The sequence below is a fragment of the Coptis chinensis genome, chromosome 4 (genome assembly GCF_015680905.1).
Source record: "Coptis chinensis isolate HL-2020 chromosome 4, ASM1568090v1, whole genome shotgun sequence".
Lineage (NCBI taxonomy): Eukaryota > Viridiplantae > Streptophyta > Magnoliopsida > Ranunculales > Ranunculaceae > Coptis > Coptis chinensis.
The window spans coordinates 29,946,195-29,964,374 of NC_141459.1; the positions used below are offsets into that span (position 1 = coordinate 29,946,195).

Below are 18,180 nucleotides of genomic sequence, written 5' to 3' on the forward strand. Positions count from 1 at the left end.
GCAATATGTTTGACTACGTCTACTTTCGATTTAGAATACAGAAGCATCATGAATTGTCCTGAATGAAGAATGGGTTCATCTTTCCACTTAACCTCACTTTCGGTGTAACAAAGATTTAATATGAGTTTACATTAAGAACTCAACTGCGATTACAGAAAACTATCTTGCAATACTACACATGTCTATGAACAATGCAACACCCGCCATCCTGCATACACTACCCACAGATAACTTCCATATAAAATGGAGCCATGAGCCGACACCCTACATACAGCGCCCCGCCATACTAACCTGCAACAGACATTGCAACCACGTGTTGGAAGAGGGAAAGACCTGATTTCGACATATCAATATGAGCAGCTACACGAAAAGGACAAATCCAGTAACATCGTGATCAAAATCTGTCATATTCAATCCCCCAGGGCACACCTTGCCACTCCACAACTTATAAATTTTAACCATCTTTCCGACTACTCTTTAGTCACCCACCTGCGACCACGGACTTGATACCCACCATAGCTCTGATCACTGCTACTTTCTCCCCCACTCTCTGCACTACCATAACCCGATTTCCGGCGGTGCTTCTTTGACCTTGAGACTCCACTATCACTAATGCTACCATTCAAGAGAGGGTCATCAATTCCACGGATCACCTTGCGTGTTGGCGAACCAATGCAACTATCATCCTTAGTTTTCCTCTTTTCCTTGTCATGTCTTTTTATGTTTTCAGATATCTTGTGTAATTTCTCATTGAATCGTGTGAACCCTTTCTCAACAGGATCCACCGCTTGGTTTACTGTGAACTTGACATCTTTCACGATCTGCAAACCAATGGGAAAAGAAAAAAACTAATTTTAAAAAGGACTGCATAGATAATTTTTTTTTTAAATGTCAGATGGTGAGAATTGACTAACGGGATCATGCAAACACTGATCAATGGCCAAAACAGTTAGACATAGGTATCAATTCAAAAGCATCGGAAGGAAAACCAGGAGGATGGCGCACCTAGGGCTGTCAATGGATCGGTTTGGGTCAGATTGTGGAAAATCCGAACTCCCGAACCGATAAGATAATTGGGTACCCGCCGAAACCGAACCGATATATTGCAAACTGAAACCAAACCGACCCGAACCAAAAACTATAAAATCAATTAAATCCTCAATTAAATCGATTAATTTAAGCCACACAATTGATAAAACCTATACAAAATTAATCATAAATATTACTAAAATGCCATCTTATCGGTTCGGTGGAGGGCAAACCCGAAACCAAACCAATATCTTATAGGAACTCAAAATTGAACCCATTACCGAACGTTATCGAGTTATCAAAACCCATTGACTGCCCTAGGCGCACCTAAAAGATGCCCATGCTCCAGTGCCATATTTTCTTTTCTATTTTCCGACTGCTATTTCATCATATATGATCACAATTTAGAGAAAGGATTTAGAAGGGTTATAAGCTCTATGGTGTTGATGGTTGTTCTTGTCCCCCCCCCCTCCCCCCTCTCTCTCTCTCTCTCTCTTTCCCGCCAAAGTAGATGAGGTCCAATCAAATGAATTGACAGCAGATAGTAATCATTTCATTTAATATCTCCCTTTTCCCCTATTGTGCGAAGTACTACCCAATAATCATCATTTCAAACTGGTTGAACGAAAATACTCTGGTTGTTCTTGGTTCCCTGCAAATCTGCAAGACTTCTCAATATAAACAGTGAGCTGAAACAGGGGACGAATTCTGCATTTGGTAGAGGTTTCCACCATCAAAATCCTACTAATAAGGATGCAAATCCAATGAAATCTATTTTATAGTCCAAACTTCTATTCAGATTTGCATCTTTTTTGGAAGAATATTGGTAGTGGGACACTACCAAGTCCAAGACTCATCCGCTGTTTTAGCTCACTTTCAATTGACATAGTATGTTTACAAAGTTTGCAACGAAAAGAAGAACAGCATATAATTGCAGTAAGCCCAAATAACCAATCAATGCTGATATTAAACTAAAGTTCAAATGGTATTGTATTTCACCACTCACTAAATTTCGGTTTGCTTTCTTGAGTGTGATCTCTGTCTTTTAGCAAATAAATCCTTGACGTCTTATGTAACTCCTTAACAAAACATTAAGGTAAAAATAACTTACATATCCACCACTGCCAAAGACAACATCCTTAACACTTTCTCTTATTTTCATTCCGCTCTTGACGTCAACATCAGGCTGGGGCAACCTTATCTTTGTGGGGCGCTCGCTGTCTCTAATCTCGTCAGGATCTAAAGGACAATCTGCAGAATAATCTCCAAGAACAGAAAAATTTCCAGTAAAGCGATCTCCTAGTAGCTCGTACGGCTTTGCAGGGAACACATAGAGGTGTACTATACAAGCAACAGCCATCTGTGCTGGAAAAACATGAAAATTTGTTAATCTTCTATGCTTTTCGATCATGATCTGTGTGTGTGCGTGCATGTGCGGTGTTTGTGTGCGTGTGCATGTCTGGTGTATGTATCCATGCTTGGTTCACAGGCTAATCTCTTGAAAATCTGCAGAGCAGGCTCTGTGGTTCTTTAGCTCATTTTCGAGGTGTCTTACTGGATGTTTATAAAAAAAAGCCTCAGCACAAAATGGAGGCAGAGTTTATCATTTTATGTGGACACAAAACTGGCTGCACTACATACTATATAAATTTTCACCTATATTTCCTATCCCAGTCTGCTGTATCTGCCCTCTCTTTAGAATTGCTTAAACTTTCAATTCATGAATCGCACAAATATTGTGGGAATTTGTCAGTGAACCAAGCAGGGTCGTCCTTATGTTCACCAAATGTGAAGTAAAAAAAGCACGATAATTGCAAACATATATATATTTACGTCCCAAGGTCAAGTAACCCCAGGCCTTTCCACACCAATTTAAAATGAAAATCTAAAATAAACAAAACAAAAACAAAAACAAAATTGAAATCGAAATCTAAGGATAAAAAAGATAAAGGTTACAAGAGGCAACAATGTTAATGACATACAGTAGTAGTAGAAGGCAACGAAAAAAAACTTGATTATATTAACAGACTATAGGAGGGAGAGAAAGAGAGACCACTATAAGGTTACTGCACAAAATACAATGATTAAAATATATTTCAATCTGCAACGGGTCATAGAAAACATCAAGGAATCACGGGTATAGCTTTCTATAGTAGAACGAACATACATAAAAAGGAAGATTATAACACAACTTACACCTAGAAGATGTGCACTGGTAAGTGCAATGAATTACTAACCAAATAGTAGGCTAATTGGGCCATTGGGTGGTGCAGAGAACTCTCCTCAGGTGTACGATTTGCAGTATGAAGCTGGTTTAGCACAACTTGAATTTTTAATCTAAAAAAATGACCCTCAGCATGTATATTATAATGATTGTTATGCTTACATCAAGCCTATACCCTTCTATCACACTTCAACAAGTCATAGTCTTCGACATTTTAGAATTAAGCATAATATATAGAACAGACAATTCTTTTTGTCACGGATACTTCTGCTAAAGAGACCAGATTTACAATGTTAAGAATCCAGTCCAAGTAGGCAGTATAGCACTAGGTTTGACCTGGTTCACTAAGTGTCTGCCTAAGGATAACATTGTCAAATCAGTCTAATTTCCTTGACTCAGTCTAACGTGGCATGCCTTCGGTTTTCTTAGTGCTCACGTAACTTAGCTCCTGTGGAGAGACAGCAGGATGAATCAGAAGTCTCTGATCAACCAAACATATGGTAATTATCATGTTGAGTGAGCTACTTTACTCATGAGTCATGACCAATAAAAGCATATACCTATTAGATAAACTATGGGGAAAAAACTTCAAAAGAAGACTGGGTTTGTAACATATAATAAAATAGAAAGCGATCCAAGTTGACCTTTAAAAAATGCTTATCTTCCTTTCTAGACTTCAATTGGCATAAGGAAAGTACATGTAAACAAATGGCCATTTTCAGAAAATGTCAAACCAATTAAAAACTGGGGTGAAATAATAGTATTTTTCCAGTAAAAACTGAAAATTGGGTCAAACATAACCATTATAGGCATTTTATGGCTTCAACCCAGACAGATTCCCATAGTACCCGACCACAACAACATATTGGATAAATTTGAAGAGAAGGGGCAGCGTGAATCACCTCTATACAGATGATGAAGTCTTGAATGCTTGATTTGAATTGCAAACCTTGAGCTATAGGACTTTTCAACAAATCCAGATCACAAAAGAGAGCAATTGCCACACCTTGCCACCATGTCAAAAAGACGATAGATTTAAATGTCAAGAACTTGGCTAACGGTTTTATGTGTTCCAGTTCATCCTTGGTAACAGTATAAAATTGAACTAAGCAGTACAAAGCCCACGACTGACTGAAATTAAGAACCACTGCAATGTAAGCATACCTACAAAAAGCAGTGCCAATCGAATCAACCATACGAAAAATGTTTTTAACAAATATAGACACGATAACACGTAAACAAACAGATAACAAGTACTGAACTAGCTTACAACTAGTATACCGCTTTGTGGTCCTGACCGACGTTAAGAAGAAAAAGAAGAATAACGAGGAGATTTAAGATGAGTGAATTGTGATCAAAGATCAAAGATCAAAGATTCTGATGCAATCACAATTGCAATTAAACGAATTCTATGAATTCTCAACTAAAATCAATTCAATTCAATCCAAAAACTAACTATGGCCAAAGGCCTACAACTCCTTATATAGGAAAAGAACATCTAAAACAAATAAAACACCCTAAATTCGGAATTAATAATAACCCCAAAATACCCTTATACTAAATAACTTCAAAACACTAATTAGACCCAATTCTAGTACTCCCTAATGACGTAGAAATTAATATAGGACTCAATTATCAATGTGAAACCCTAATTCACATCAGATTTGCAAATAAGATTGTTGGCTTTCTGGTTTTTCTTGGTGCAGGGGAAAGATGGTGGGATGAGAAAAACAGAGGGGTAGAGGAAGAGAAAGGCCTTTTTCGGTAGAGGAACAAGAAGATGTGGATGACAAGACGAGAAAGAGGGAGGAGAAAATTTTGGGACAGACAATAATTCAGACAATAATTCTGACAATCATATACCCCTCTCCCCAAAGAAGCCTCCCAAGTCCTAACGTTGGTCAAATATAGGATCCACAATCAAATCTTGCTTTATTCAATCTATGCAATTAATACAAACTCCAATAAGACCAACAAATTCACGGATGGCAATTACCACTATGCGAGAGATGTTCCTGCCCAACGAAGGAGGGGCAAAGGGAGCAAACATTAAAATAATTCCTCTCAATTAAAGACTGCCATATCTTACCCGCATTTCAAATTAAATTCTCCTTCACAATACACACCAAATGCTTCTAGAATGACTGCTAAAATGGCAGTAAAAGTCTTTATTAGCATCTGCAAAAATATTAGACCATATAAGAATAACAAAATTGTTCACTAAGCTCTTCTTCGTTCATGAATTAAAAAGGAAATACTACATGGACAGTGGAAATAAGAGATAGATCTCAGACTAAAAGCATACATACATACTGAACAATTCCAAACTTGACAACTTGGTAGAACCATTGACCAAGCTTCCACGGTTTCACAAAATATTTCATAGGAAAAGGATGCTTTATGATTCCCTTTTCCGAGCTATGTTGTAAAAGAGGAGTTTTTGGGTTTGTTCTCCCTTCCCTCTTCATAAACTCAATTGCCCTCTCTTCCCCGCCTGAAACAAGGTGCAAAATCAATCGGGGCACATAAATGTACAACAAAAACCTATATATTATGTAAGACGGTTAAGTTCATATCAATAAGAAAGTAAGATAAGAAACTTTTTACTGCCAAAAGTTAACAGAACTATTCATTTTTTGCATGAGTCTGCCTCTGAAATTGAAATTCCACTGGAGATTGCCTATTCGTTTAATAAAACAACAGGAAACTTTGCCATCATACACCTCACTGGACATGATTATATATATAGACAACATACTGGTATCATAATAAGAGTCCATTTAGTTTGCAAGTCTTCCAGATAGCAATGCATGAAAGACAGGTTATACACTTTGGAAGATGAAAATACCCAATGTCTCAACTACCCTGTAGGTCCCTTGTTGATTTCTAAAACCGATTCAATTATGATGCAACACTAATTGGTGTTTCTTTTCTATCCCGATTAGCATGTCATAACTTACATTTCGCTATGAATTGAGATCCCCATTCTGTAACCCGCATCTTCTCCAAAAAGAAAATGTCATGAAACCCATAAATTCCTTTTTAGCACTTAATTTAACATGTTAACAGGAGCCATAAGGCATGAGAGATGATATTTGGCAAGGGTAAACTTCTCAAAATGGAGCTCGTCCTTCCAAGAATGAAATAAATCCAACATTTCTAGCTCATACCATAGGCAAATTGCAAAATTGGAACTCTCGAGTTGCCAATCTGTGCACAAGAGGAATGTTAGTAGGCAACTCACATTGTGAGTTGCTAACACGCCTTCGCACTGAAAAACAGAATGGAGAGCAACTTGCTCACCTTTATGAACTCAAAAGCTCTTCAGTTATTTTTTCGGTGATATTGGTAAGGGCAATTGATAACAACTTGAACATTTTCCTGAATTACCATTTCTAACATCCCACTCTCTCATCTTCATCACTGTCCTCCACCCCTTTTCTCTTTGCTTATATGATTTCACTACCTCTTACACCCATTCACCACAACCTCTTACAACCATTCACCACAACCTCTCTCTTAATCTTCTTCTTCTATACTATGCTAATTTGGTTCTAAACTTCTAATCAATAATAGTGCAAAGCGAAAAAATTAATCCCGTAGAAGTCTTTAAATAATTAGATCCTTCAACCCTCAACCACTTGAGAATTTCTTGACTATACATATAGATTTGAAATAGATCGAGTTAATGAAATTTTTTATTTAAGGAATTATTGATGCCATTTTGGTTTGACTTGATCATTTGTGTACGGATTTTCTCTGTTTCAAATGTTGGTGTTGTAAAATCTGTGGATGGGTTAAAGCTTTAGTACTCAAAATTGATGTTTTAAGAGTTGATGTTACAAATAATTGGAATGATTGGGATTTTAAATGTTGAGGTTCCATGATTGGTAAGGATTGATAAGGAAACTAATGTAGGAAAAAGAACACCTAGAAAAGAACAACTAAAGATGGAAAGTTAGTAAGGAGAAACTTAAACAAGATCAAACAGAAGAATTGAAAAATAGATGACGTGGAGAAGGCGCATAAGATTGCTTTCCACTCTCCTATTTTGGGTGTTTAACACATGATATAAAAGAATGAATGTTAAAGGAAGTTACATTTTTACTAAGGAAGTACATAAAATGCTATGTTACATGGACACATCATATTTTAAAAATAAGCCGTTCGGATACCTATCCACGTGTCTGTGTCAGACACACCAAGGATCCCTATTGTATGTGATATACCTCAATTTTAAATATTTTGCCGTGTCAGACACTTTGTATCTGTGTCGGATATGGGCACAGGTATCCGTGTCAATGTAACTTAGATAAAATGAGTGAAACTAGTCAAAATGGTCATCAAGTTGTTTGTTTTGTTTTTTAGTGTAGGCATTATGTAACTCAAAAGGTGAGTTGCGTGCTAGCATTTCTCCTGTAAACAATTGAAAAGACTGCAAAAAGAACATAAATATAAGTATCTCTTCCCTAGGACATACCCAAGCAAGCCACGAGGTATCTTCCAAAAGAATACATAGCTAAGGCCTCATAGCAATCACGTAGGATCTCACAATATACACTAATTGATGGATCAATAAGTGATATAAACTGTAGGAACAAAAAAAACTGTGTTAGATAATGAAGTGACAAATCAAGCTAGTAAGAATTGAATCATTTTGTTAGATAATCTTGCTATAGAAACAAGTGACTACTTTGAACTTCCATCAGAGGTCAGAAAATAAGATAAGAAAGTGAGAGACATATTACCAATTAAATTATTAAGCATTTTGACAACAGAAGTGTGTGCATACATGAGAAAAGAAACACAGTACGAAGTGAATCAATGAAGTGAGTTATTTCAAAGTAATGGATGAACATACTACTGTTAAAGACAGGACTTTGTGGCGCGAGGTAGGCAATTAGAACTAAAGGAAATTAGAAAATCACAGGTCAACCTCAAGGAGAAGCTAATAGTTAAGGGTACAGATCCTGATGGCATGCTAGCCGACACCACTTGTATATAAACAACTTATTCAGTGCACGTGGTTGTGTGTAGGCCCACTTTTCATTGACAACACAAGGGGAAAGTTCAATCTGTTAAGATCAGCTGTCATGACCAACACCTTCATTTTTCAATTGGCAAAACATAATTTTGTTAATACAGCTACCAATTTAGCAAGACATTAAGGTATAAATCTAGTCAAAATGGCAAACTTACATTTTCCACTCAAAGATACAATTATCAAATCTCAATCCTCACATTCTAGTATCCAAGGCATCCCGAACCGACAAACAAGATTGCTCACTAGAAATAACGTTCTCCAAAGGTCGAACATATTGTCCAAAGAAAGACATGTAGAAGCATCATTCAATAGAGCTTCCAGACGGAAGAAAGATGATGACAATTCCACTGCCAAATGGTGTCTAGTAATGCCCCACTAAAACTGCTATTCCACCTAAAACTTTCCAAGAAGTATCTCCGCTGCGCTCTAGCGATCCTGGAAAAGATGGTGCACACTGTAATCATCCCAAATGATCTTTCATCTCTAAGGTAGTAAGGTACTTGGTGGTGAGAAATTGAGAATTTTCCTTAACACGAAAGTCCACATGAAGAATAACCACTACACACCTGTAACGGAACCTTTACCAGAACTTTCTTCCATGTCCAATTTTCAAAGACAAGATTCAGTCAGCCATTTGTCGCTTATAAGTAGATTATAGTATGACTTGGGGTGTATAAATCACATTAATAGCAGCCCACACTCTTCTATCATTAGTTCCTTGAAAAATTTGGTTAGCAAAATTTGGTCATCCGCTCATTTCTAAGCAGACAGGCTTGCCTAGGCTTAGCTCACACATCATGCCTAAAGGCTAACTATGCTTGTGCCTAGCTCCTAGGCTCACACAGCGCTCGAGCTCACCTGGTCTTTCATTGCATAGGCACATGTCTTGAAACCCTAATCACAAAACTGCCCAAGAAGACCAAGATATCAAGAGGGATTACCATTGTTCCCACTTAAATTTTGTTTCAACATGCATAGCTTCTTGTTGGACATGTTGTATATGGCTTTAAAACTGTGATTTCATATAGTTGCTCCATATGCATCTTTTATTTATTTATTTTGAACCATTAAGTGAAGCATTTCATTAGATCAAGAGAAAAAGTGACTCGAGAAGGCCTACAAGTACAAGTACAAGAAAAAGAGAAAAACGAAAAATACACCACAAATGTGAACACTCATACATCTCAATCAAGAATCTCTACACAATATATCCTCCCATCTAGTCACAAAATGCTCAAAATAAATGCTCCGATGGTCCATGAAATCTTTACTCTAGTAACAAAGAAAATCCATAGCAATAACCACCCTCTGGAAGTCCAATGCTTAATCCTCAAAACGTCTTCTGTTATGCTACAACCGTATTCCTAATAAAATCACAAATGGTAAAACGGTCCAAATCCAAGGAAAAAAGGACACGTATGCCAAGGATTAAGGATCACCACACTAAAAAAATTACCCACGACATTCCGAATTCCCAATCTAATTAAGACCAAACTCGCCAAGAGAAAGAGCAACACAATAGTACACAGTTAACAGACATCAAAACTGTATAGCACAAAGGACACAAATTTAAAAAAGGATCCCTAAAGTCCTTTATCTAAAACCACCAATGGTAAGAATCCACTCCAGTGCTGCACACATGAAGAAAGCAACTTAGGTAGGAACCTATAAACCCCAGATACTGGAACACTCCCCCACACACACGACACATCCCCCTCTCGGTAAAACAATGGTTTAATAGAAGCTCTCTCTCCCTTGCTGACGATATTTCTGATGTGCTTGACCAACTCCTCATTGTGTTTCATATTACCCTCCACAAAGAGTACCATACCAGAAATTCGCCGGTCTAGATAACTTCTTTCCATAGGTTCTTCATAAATCATACCCACTTGCTTAGCAGGCCAGTGCTAACTTCTTTATTCTTTCAGATGCCAAGACAAGCTGCTTCTTTAGTAGAGCATACCCCATCTGAAGATACGAGTTGATATTCCTTACTTGGAACAGGAAATCTCATAACACAATAAAAGTCCCCGCAGGTTGTTCATATTACAATCTCTTAATAATCCAGCACTAGAGTAGTATTACTAAACTTACCGATTCAACAGAATAGCAAGGAACCATGAGGATGACGCAAATCAGAAATTTTTGCTCCTAAGACAAATGAAAAATTCATGGTCAATCCAAAATAAAAAAAAAAAAAAAAAAAAAAAAAAAAGTCAACCTCTGGATTCTTATAAGTAGAAAGATGCTCAAAAACAAGGTAAGCTGAAAGTGTGAGAGTAATAAGTACAAGGGTGGCAGCAATAACGGCAGCCCATGAAGGTGTAAAGTAAGTTGAATCAAGAATCATCATCATCATCATCATGACTTGCCAGCATAATGAAAATAAACAATAGTCTCCCAACTTTCTCCACGTATTAACATCACCATTTAACAGAACCGATTTATTTCCGAATTTTTGCTGTTTCATATATATATATATATATATATTTCCCACGTGCTACATACAATCTAACGTTCTAAACTAACACGACTGTGATGACAGAAATGCATTACGTGTTGAATTGTGGTTGGTTGGTAAAGTCAAATTTTGTGGGTCCGGATGGATAGATCCACTGCTCCTGTGGTCAGAAGGCTTAATTACTCAATGACAAATGTCTCAGCTAATAAAATTTGCCCTAGAATCTTGTGGACGAGTTGTCGGAATATCCAATATATATAAGAAATACCTCATTGTATTCGTTAGTTCGTTACTTGTATTTGCGTACGGCACAGATTTGGCGCCCTCACACGCATCCGCCCGGATTCGCGCGCCTTGAGGCGGATGCTATATGAAATTATATAACCATCAAGAAGTATAAGAAGTATATGTATGATTATGTTCTATTAATATTATACGGTTTAAGAATTCAATTTGTTAATTTTACTTTTTTTTTAGGTGGAGAACCGATATTTTTTAGTATGGTACGTCACATATATGTGCGTCTTAAACTCCCTCGACGCGCATCTCCCCTTTCATTTTTTTTTAAATGAGTCCATACTCATTTTTGCAGAGCCCAACAACCCATAAAAGTTCAACCCAAAAACAGTATAGACTTTTTTTGTGTGGGGTGAGTGAGCTGAGAAAAACTTTTAAACTCACCCCAAAAAAACTTGTTAATTCATCCCAGAAAAAACATTTTAAGGTGTGTTTGTTAAAATTTTACTAATGGAAAGGAAATGAAATAAAGAAAGTGGTCCACTATGGAAAGGAATGGAATGGAATGGAAAGAGTTTTAAATATGTGTCTGTTTGGTAAACTGTGGAAAGGAAAGTAAAACCGGAGGAAAGGAATAATCGCTTTTGTTATGCAAAAGCGTGGAAAGGAAAAAAAGGCTGGAAACATGAATACTTCATCAATATTACTTATCATTTTTCTCCAAACTACTTATCATTTTTCTCCAAAACTCATTGCTCTCGGAAAAATAAAATAAAAAACAAATGGCATGACCTTTTTCATTTTGCAGATATATACATGAAACTTGTAAATTAAAATGAATTTAGCATATAGAACCAAAAAAAAAGACAAAAACTACCTTGTTTTAGGAGTATGAACACTTGTATGACACCTGCAAACTCATATATAATATTGTCTAACAATAATAATAGAGAACTCCTTCAAACACATAAACTATTGTTTCATTCACTAAAACAATAATAAAATACTACAATAATCTTGAAAACATCCAAAATAGTTAATGGATCTGAAATACTACAAAAGACTTTAATCCTCCATCATAAAAAGAAAAAGAACACATGAAAGCATATCCAAAGTGTATCTAAAACAACCACAAAAGACTTGAGAACCCATCCACTCAATTATCACTAAGCTTCTTCAATAACCAACTAGCACGCTTGTTGGTATTCATCTTGAGAAAAACATTTTTAGGTTTTCAAAGACCATCTTGTGAAAACAACTCCATAGCTGCAATCTTTTGTTCCTCATCCAACACATCAATTTTATCAATGGCTAAACAAATTTGGTCCCAAGTGAGGGCTAGAGCATTGTTCTTACTAGCCTCAACTGCAATCCTCTCACGCTCAATTTCACTCCTCACACGCAAAGAATCTGCCACATTCTGCATAACAAGCCTCATGCCTTCTATAACATTATTGCCTTCACCTTCCATGCTCTTGCGCTTCTTCTGAGGCAATTTGTTTGGACGGGCAAACTGACTTGATGGTTGGGAAGTAGCAGTGTGGGAGCCTCCACCCTCGTTATTAGTTGGTGGGAAGTTATCCACATGGATACGCATGCCTTCCCTAAGCAAAGTATCTGAATACTGAACCTGTGATGACATGTCCATCTCACTTGCCACTGTAGCGTCCTCATCCACCGTAAGACCAGTTTTTTGTATGTTACCACAAGCAATATTGTCTCCAAGCACTTCAACCCACTCCAACAACCTAGGTATTTGCTTACCTTTATAGGTCTTCATTTTCGGGTTTGCCTGCGACATAAAAAAATATTTGTTGGATTTCAAGAAAAAAATATTGAACCAGTCTGCACTAAAACTGTCATAACTTTATTTGTATAACTCGGATTAGTACAAGGTAAATTGGGTATGAAACTATACTAAATTGTCTACAACTAACTTTCAGGCCATGAAAGGAGGTTCCCAAAAGAAAATGCACAGAACGCCACCAAACACAGAACTTCGTCAAAAAAATCCTGGTTGACCTATCTGCACTAAAACTGTCATAACTTTATTTGTATAACTCGGATTAGTACAAGGTAAATTGGGTATGAAACTATACTAGATTGTCTACAACTAACTTTCAGGCCATGAAATGAGGTTCCCAACAGAAAATGCACAGAACGCCACCAAACACAGAACTTCGTCAGAAAAATCCAGGTTGACCATTATGTACTAAAACAGTCGTAACTTACTGTGCAAATATCGAAACAAGATGAATCCAATTGTATTGGAAAGCAGACTCACAGATCTAAAAATCTTATTCAAGCCCTGAGACCAAATTCTCAAGCACAATTTTTCAAGAATCTTCTTAACCAACACCAGAAATTAAACCAACAAAAACTGCTTACACAAATATATTATTTGTCACAAAATTAAAGGAACATAAAATCTTAGCTTGGGCACTAATAACTATGTTATCAAAGAATCAAATAATTAAAGTACTCATTATACTACAATAACTAACAAAACTTGTTCGCATAAACATTCTTACCTTAATTGCATCTGCCCATACTGAAGCATCACTTTCTATCATCATTGTATCCGGATTCCAACCAAAACCACTATGAGAAAAAGATCTCAAATCTTTGAATGATTTAACCGCTGCCCTTTTTGTCTTGATTTGGTTTTCAATGTGTTCAATATCGATAGCAAAACCCAACTGATCTCTCATTGCCTCAGTGACAGCGAAGAATGTGATTTCTTTCTTCCATCCACCGGTTCCCCTTAAACCCTTCGCAAGATGTTCCAAGAAAACTTCTAACATGACATCATCCATAGATTGAGTCCAAACTAGTCTCCCTTTCTGATCGCGTACTGGTGCTTGTGGTGTTTGAGGTGTTGCTTGTGTTGTCATCCCTATTAAAATTATTATATGATCATAACACATCTATTTCCAAAATATAAATTATTAAAAAATATAGTACATAGGAATTGAAAAGATCCATAAAATTTAGATTTCATCGTTTTAATCAACAACATATAATCAAACCATAGCATTTGCAATTCACACTTTGCATAAATGGCAGATGCAAGTACATATTCTTACCACCCAAAAACAAATACAACATATAAATAACTAAAAAACATAAAAGTAGTCGATCACTCTCTTTGTGTTTGAAACATATGACGCTTCATTCTACATGCTCTCGTTAGGTTGGTCCCGAACAACTTCCACTCATTAGTTGGCCTCGGTGCACTATAATCCCGAGCTTGGCTACCCATATCTCTAGGTTCCTCCACATCCGGTTCATCCGGCCATCCACCAACATCGACCGGGATCAACCTCTCAGATGAAATTATGTAGTATACAACAAGCTATGATTAAATCAACTTGTATATCCACATTGTAAAAAGAGTTGTCCTCAAATAAGCGAACCATTTTTTTGAGTCCAAAAGTATGCTCGACTACATTCTGCGATGAAGAATGTCTAAAGTTAAATAACTCTTTCTCGTTCCGTCTTTGCCATTTCTCCAATTTCAGATAAATGATACCTTGTTGCCCGTGCGGAACTAAAGAAGCCTGGGCAAGTGGGTAACCGGCATCAGCTAAGTAATATTTACCGTGGAACAAACAAGCTCTCCCTTGGATGGTTTAGAGCGACTCTCAATATCCGACTATCATGAGCGTAACCCTCCCATCCGGCCAATACATATGATATTTTCATATCAAATGTACAAGCCATTAGAACGTTATCGCTAAATTCCCCTTCGGTTCGCGATACCGTGGTTGGTTCTGCTATAGGTACCATTGCGGTATGAAAGTACCATCAATTGCACCAACACAATCCTATAAAACGAGGAAATAAAAATATATAATTACGACTAACTTTATACCTTTAAGGCAAATGCTAGCTAGGTTTAAGAGTAAGTATTTTACTTTCGGTTTACCTTAAAATATCTCATGGCCCAAGGCTTCATATTACTTCACGTTCTGGGGAGTTCGTTTGACGTGCCTATCTTATGTATTCCCTACCAAGCCTCAATACAGATTGCAAAACTCTATGAAAATGTCGGTGGATAGTTTCTTGTGACCTTATCATAGTCCAAGCAGTAGGCCCCATACGTGTATCGTGGCCTAAAATGTAAAGAAACATTGCCACTTGTTCTTTCACAGAAACCCACCTACTAGCAGTCAAACCTCTTTCTTGAAGTCGTTCACATAAGGTATTAAAACATACTCTATTCAACCGGAGCATTTTATGACAATTATTATCATCTTCTGAATACAGCCTCTCTAGAGCTAGATGTCTCTCGTAGTCCCGATTTCTACGTGGCACCCTCTCAATAGGCATGTTCTCAAGCATACGTGACATTACAAAATATGCAGCAATTACACAAAAGACTGCAACTATTTCGTAGTCATCCATATTCCTAAGACAGTCATTATTGATCAACAGAGTTACAATTAATTAATAGATAAACATATAATATTATCAAGGAGTTAATATTAATACAATTAATTAACAGATAAATATTAAGAACAACATATATAATATTAACTAACATGAAAATGTCTACGATATCCGATCTTGTATGTTTAGAGTAAATCTATACACTGTAAATCAACCTCTCTGGTTCACTATCAAATCAACAGTAAATGGACCTTACTCCAAGAAGAGGAGACCACACAGTCCCAAGTTAATGAATTGCTTGAGGAGACCACACAGTTTCCCACAAGTCTAACAATAGAAAATGCAAAGCCTGAATAGGAATGGCGTTTTCTGTCCAGGTATAACAATAAGGACATTTCTAGTTTTAGTAGTTAAACAAATAGGGGAAGTGCCAAAAGGCACAAAAATATATAGAATAGCACCCAGGAAGCCGTAGAAGACAAATTTTATATCTGAAGAATCAAAAGCAAACATAATTTAGGACAAATCCTTTGATTCGTTAAAACAACACTCCAGACGGACACAAGGCACCCACACCATTCTCGCTAAGCCAAAGATCCCAATATCCAAGGAGACTAGAACTTGAGGCCTCTTTGAAAGTGTAGTGCAATTTGACCAACTCAGTTAGGAGCGATGCGTGTTTTGAGATACTAGAAGGTTAATTAATTGGGGTTCTAATAGTAGACACTGGTACACATCCTTCCCAAAGATGAAGATTATCTTAAATATTGGATAAGTAAAGGGCTGTTTTAAGCATGATTAATACAAAGCCAAATCCTACAGAGCATAATATTTTTTTGAAAAAGTCTTCTAGATTTCATCTATGTACTACCATGGTTAACCCGCAAGTTGAGGAAACAAGACCAGAGTAATGCAGCCACTAGCTAGGTTCAAAAATATATAATCTTGCTCTACTCCAACAATTCAGTGGGTTGCATAATATAAAAAACAGCTCCGTAATTACAAATCACAACAACATTAAAACAACAATTAGCAATGGCCATAACTGGTCTCATCGCGAACTCAATCAACATAAAAACAACCAGTACCAAATGATGGTGGTCAACTGCATACACTTCTAAATTGAATGAAAAATTGTGTCCATAAGAAAAAAAATTGTATATTTAAAAAATATGTTTATCCCACAAAGAGAAAGACAAGAGAGAAAGAAAGTACCTGAGATAGAGTATGAAGTTTGAGTGGTGTAAGATGAGAAGAGAAGAAGAAGGGTGTGGTGGCTTGAGTTGTCGCCTCCTTTTTTTTTTTGAAGTGGTTCGCCCTTTTTTTTTTTTTTTTTTTTTCCTTTCCGCGATTTTTTTAGGGGTAGAGCACGGACACAAAACCATTTCCGTTTCCCTAGTTTTGTTTCCATACGGAATGACCTATTCCTTTCCATGGGACAAACAAACAGCTGAAAAACTATAGAAAAGGTGGACCACACCTATTTTCCTTTCCTTCCCATAGTCTTTCCTTCAGAACAAACGCACACTTAGTGGCTATGGTTAGGGGGTGACATGACCACATATCACCTTATGAGGTGGAATTTGTCAACCTACTCCACCCTTCTTTGTTATATAGAATACTAGGTAATGCCCGTGCCTTCAGCACAGAATATCTATGAGATTTTTTTTAATGAGTTTTTAACCCTCAATGGCGTTAGAAAAATTAAAGTTGGCAGCTGAAAATTTTGTATCACACGTGATAAAGTTTAAGGTCATGGGTTGATGGAAAATACACATTAGCTAGTTCTTCTTATTAATGCAGGGATGTAATTGGTTTTAAATTATTACATATATCAGTGGGTTAATATGGCTGGCTCATGGGTTGATGACAAACACACATAAGCACGAAGGCTTTAAAGGTCCTTGAATTTTCTTTAATTGTATTGACGAATTTATATTTATAAGAAATAAGCTAGTTAATACATGCGCCACCACTTCCAGTTCCATACCACATTTAATTAGACTACATTATTAAATACATGCACTGTGATTACTGTACTTGAAATATCTTTGTTTGAAAAAGAGAGAGGAAAAGATAGTATTAGAATGGCTTTGAAGTGTTAGATAAGTCAATCCAGCAAATTATGATATAGAGTAAGAGAAATAAGCAAGGCAATCCTTAGTTGTTTTTGCTTTACGTACCCATACAGCTCTACATAGTATGTTAACTTTATGGAGAGAACCAAAAGGGTATGTTTCCCAAGTGTATTCTGTAAATAAAAAAGTCATATGAGATATTATAAGGAATTGGGTCGAAACCTAAGGATCACAATTACACTTCAGATTTCAATAGACAAATAACCTAATATCCTTTTGTTGATAGATAAACTATTTAATATCAAAAGGGCGTACAAAATTGTTAGGAGGGTGGTAACAAAAGTCGACTCCTCTCCCTAAATTCAGTCTCTACAATGCAAGAAGTCATTTTGGAGACCTATTGTTGCATTTGCCGATACCTTAGATTATCTGCATATTGAAGTCACCTTCACTTTTGAATAGTTCTTGTTGCTTTAAGCCATCTGGATTCCTACATGGTGCAAGGCAGTTGTCCCTTGCACTATTTTCGTCGTTGAAATTGCCCTCACACTAATCTGGCACCCCTCCATCTCTACTAATTTAAGTTGTCCTTCCTTGGAAGCCATTTACATTCTCTATCTAGAGTTAGTTGCCAATGATAACAACAAAAATGTGGGAAAATCAGTTAAAAAAAAACATCATAACCAACACTCCAATTAGTTCTCAATTTTGAACC

General features: G+C 36.7%; 2 protein-coding genes across 5 annotated transcripts; both read right to left on the reverse strand.

The window, feature by feature from the left end:
- Positions 1-53: 53 nt before the first annotated feature.
- Positions 54-10,987, reverse strand: LAZ1 (organic solute transporter ostalpha protein (DUF300)). Of its 4 annotated transcripts, none has more exons than XM_086607934.1 (8): positions 10,588-10,987; positions 10,392-10,448; positions 7,734-7,842; positions 5,563-5,747; positions 5,343-5,431; positions 4,156-4,417; positions 2,141-2,389; positions 54-821 (listed from the first exon to the last, which is right to left on the reverse strand). In XM_086607934.1, exons 1-8 carry the CDS (start codon positions 10,765-10,767, stop codon positions 471-473), a joined length of 1,482 nt encoding a protein of 493 aa, XP_086464060.1. In that variant the 5' UTR covers positions 10,768-10,987; the 3' UTR covers positions 54-470. The 4 variants fall into 4 exon arrangements, with proteins under 4 accessions (XP_086464060.1, XP_086464059.1, XP_086464061.1 ...); XM_086607933.1 differs by having other exon boundaries at positions 10,519-10,757; XM_086607935.1 differs by lacking the exon at positions 10,392-10,448 and having other exon boundaries at positions 10,588-10,758.
- A 1,242-nt stretch (positions 10,988-12,229) lies between these two features.
- LOC147503123 (uncharacterized) lies at positions 12,230-16,872 on the reverse strand. The gene is made up of 3 exons (XM_086604718.1): positions 16,603-16,872; positions 13,527-13,891; positions 12,230-12,787 (listed from the first exon to the last, which is right to left on the reverse strand). The coding sequence occupies exons 1-3, from the start codon at positions 16,820-16,822 to the stop codon at positions 12,230-12,232; spliced, it is 1,143 nt and encodes a 380-aa protein (XP_086460844.1). The 5' UTR covers positions 16,823-16,872.
- Positions 16,873-18,180: the final 1,308 nt, after the last annotated feature.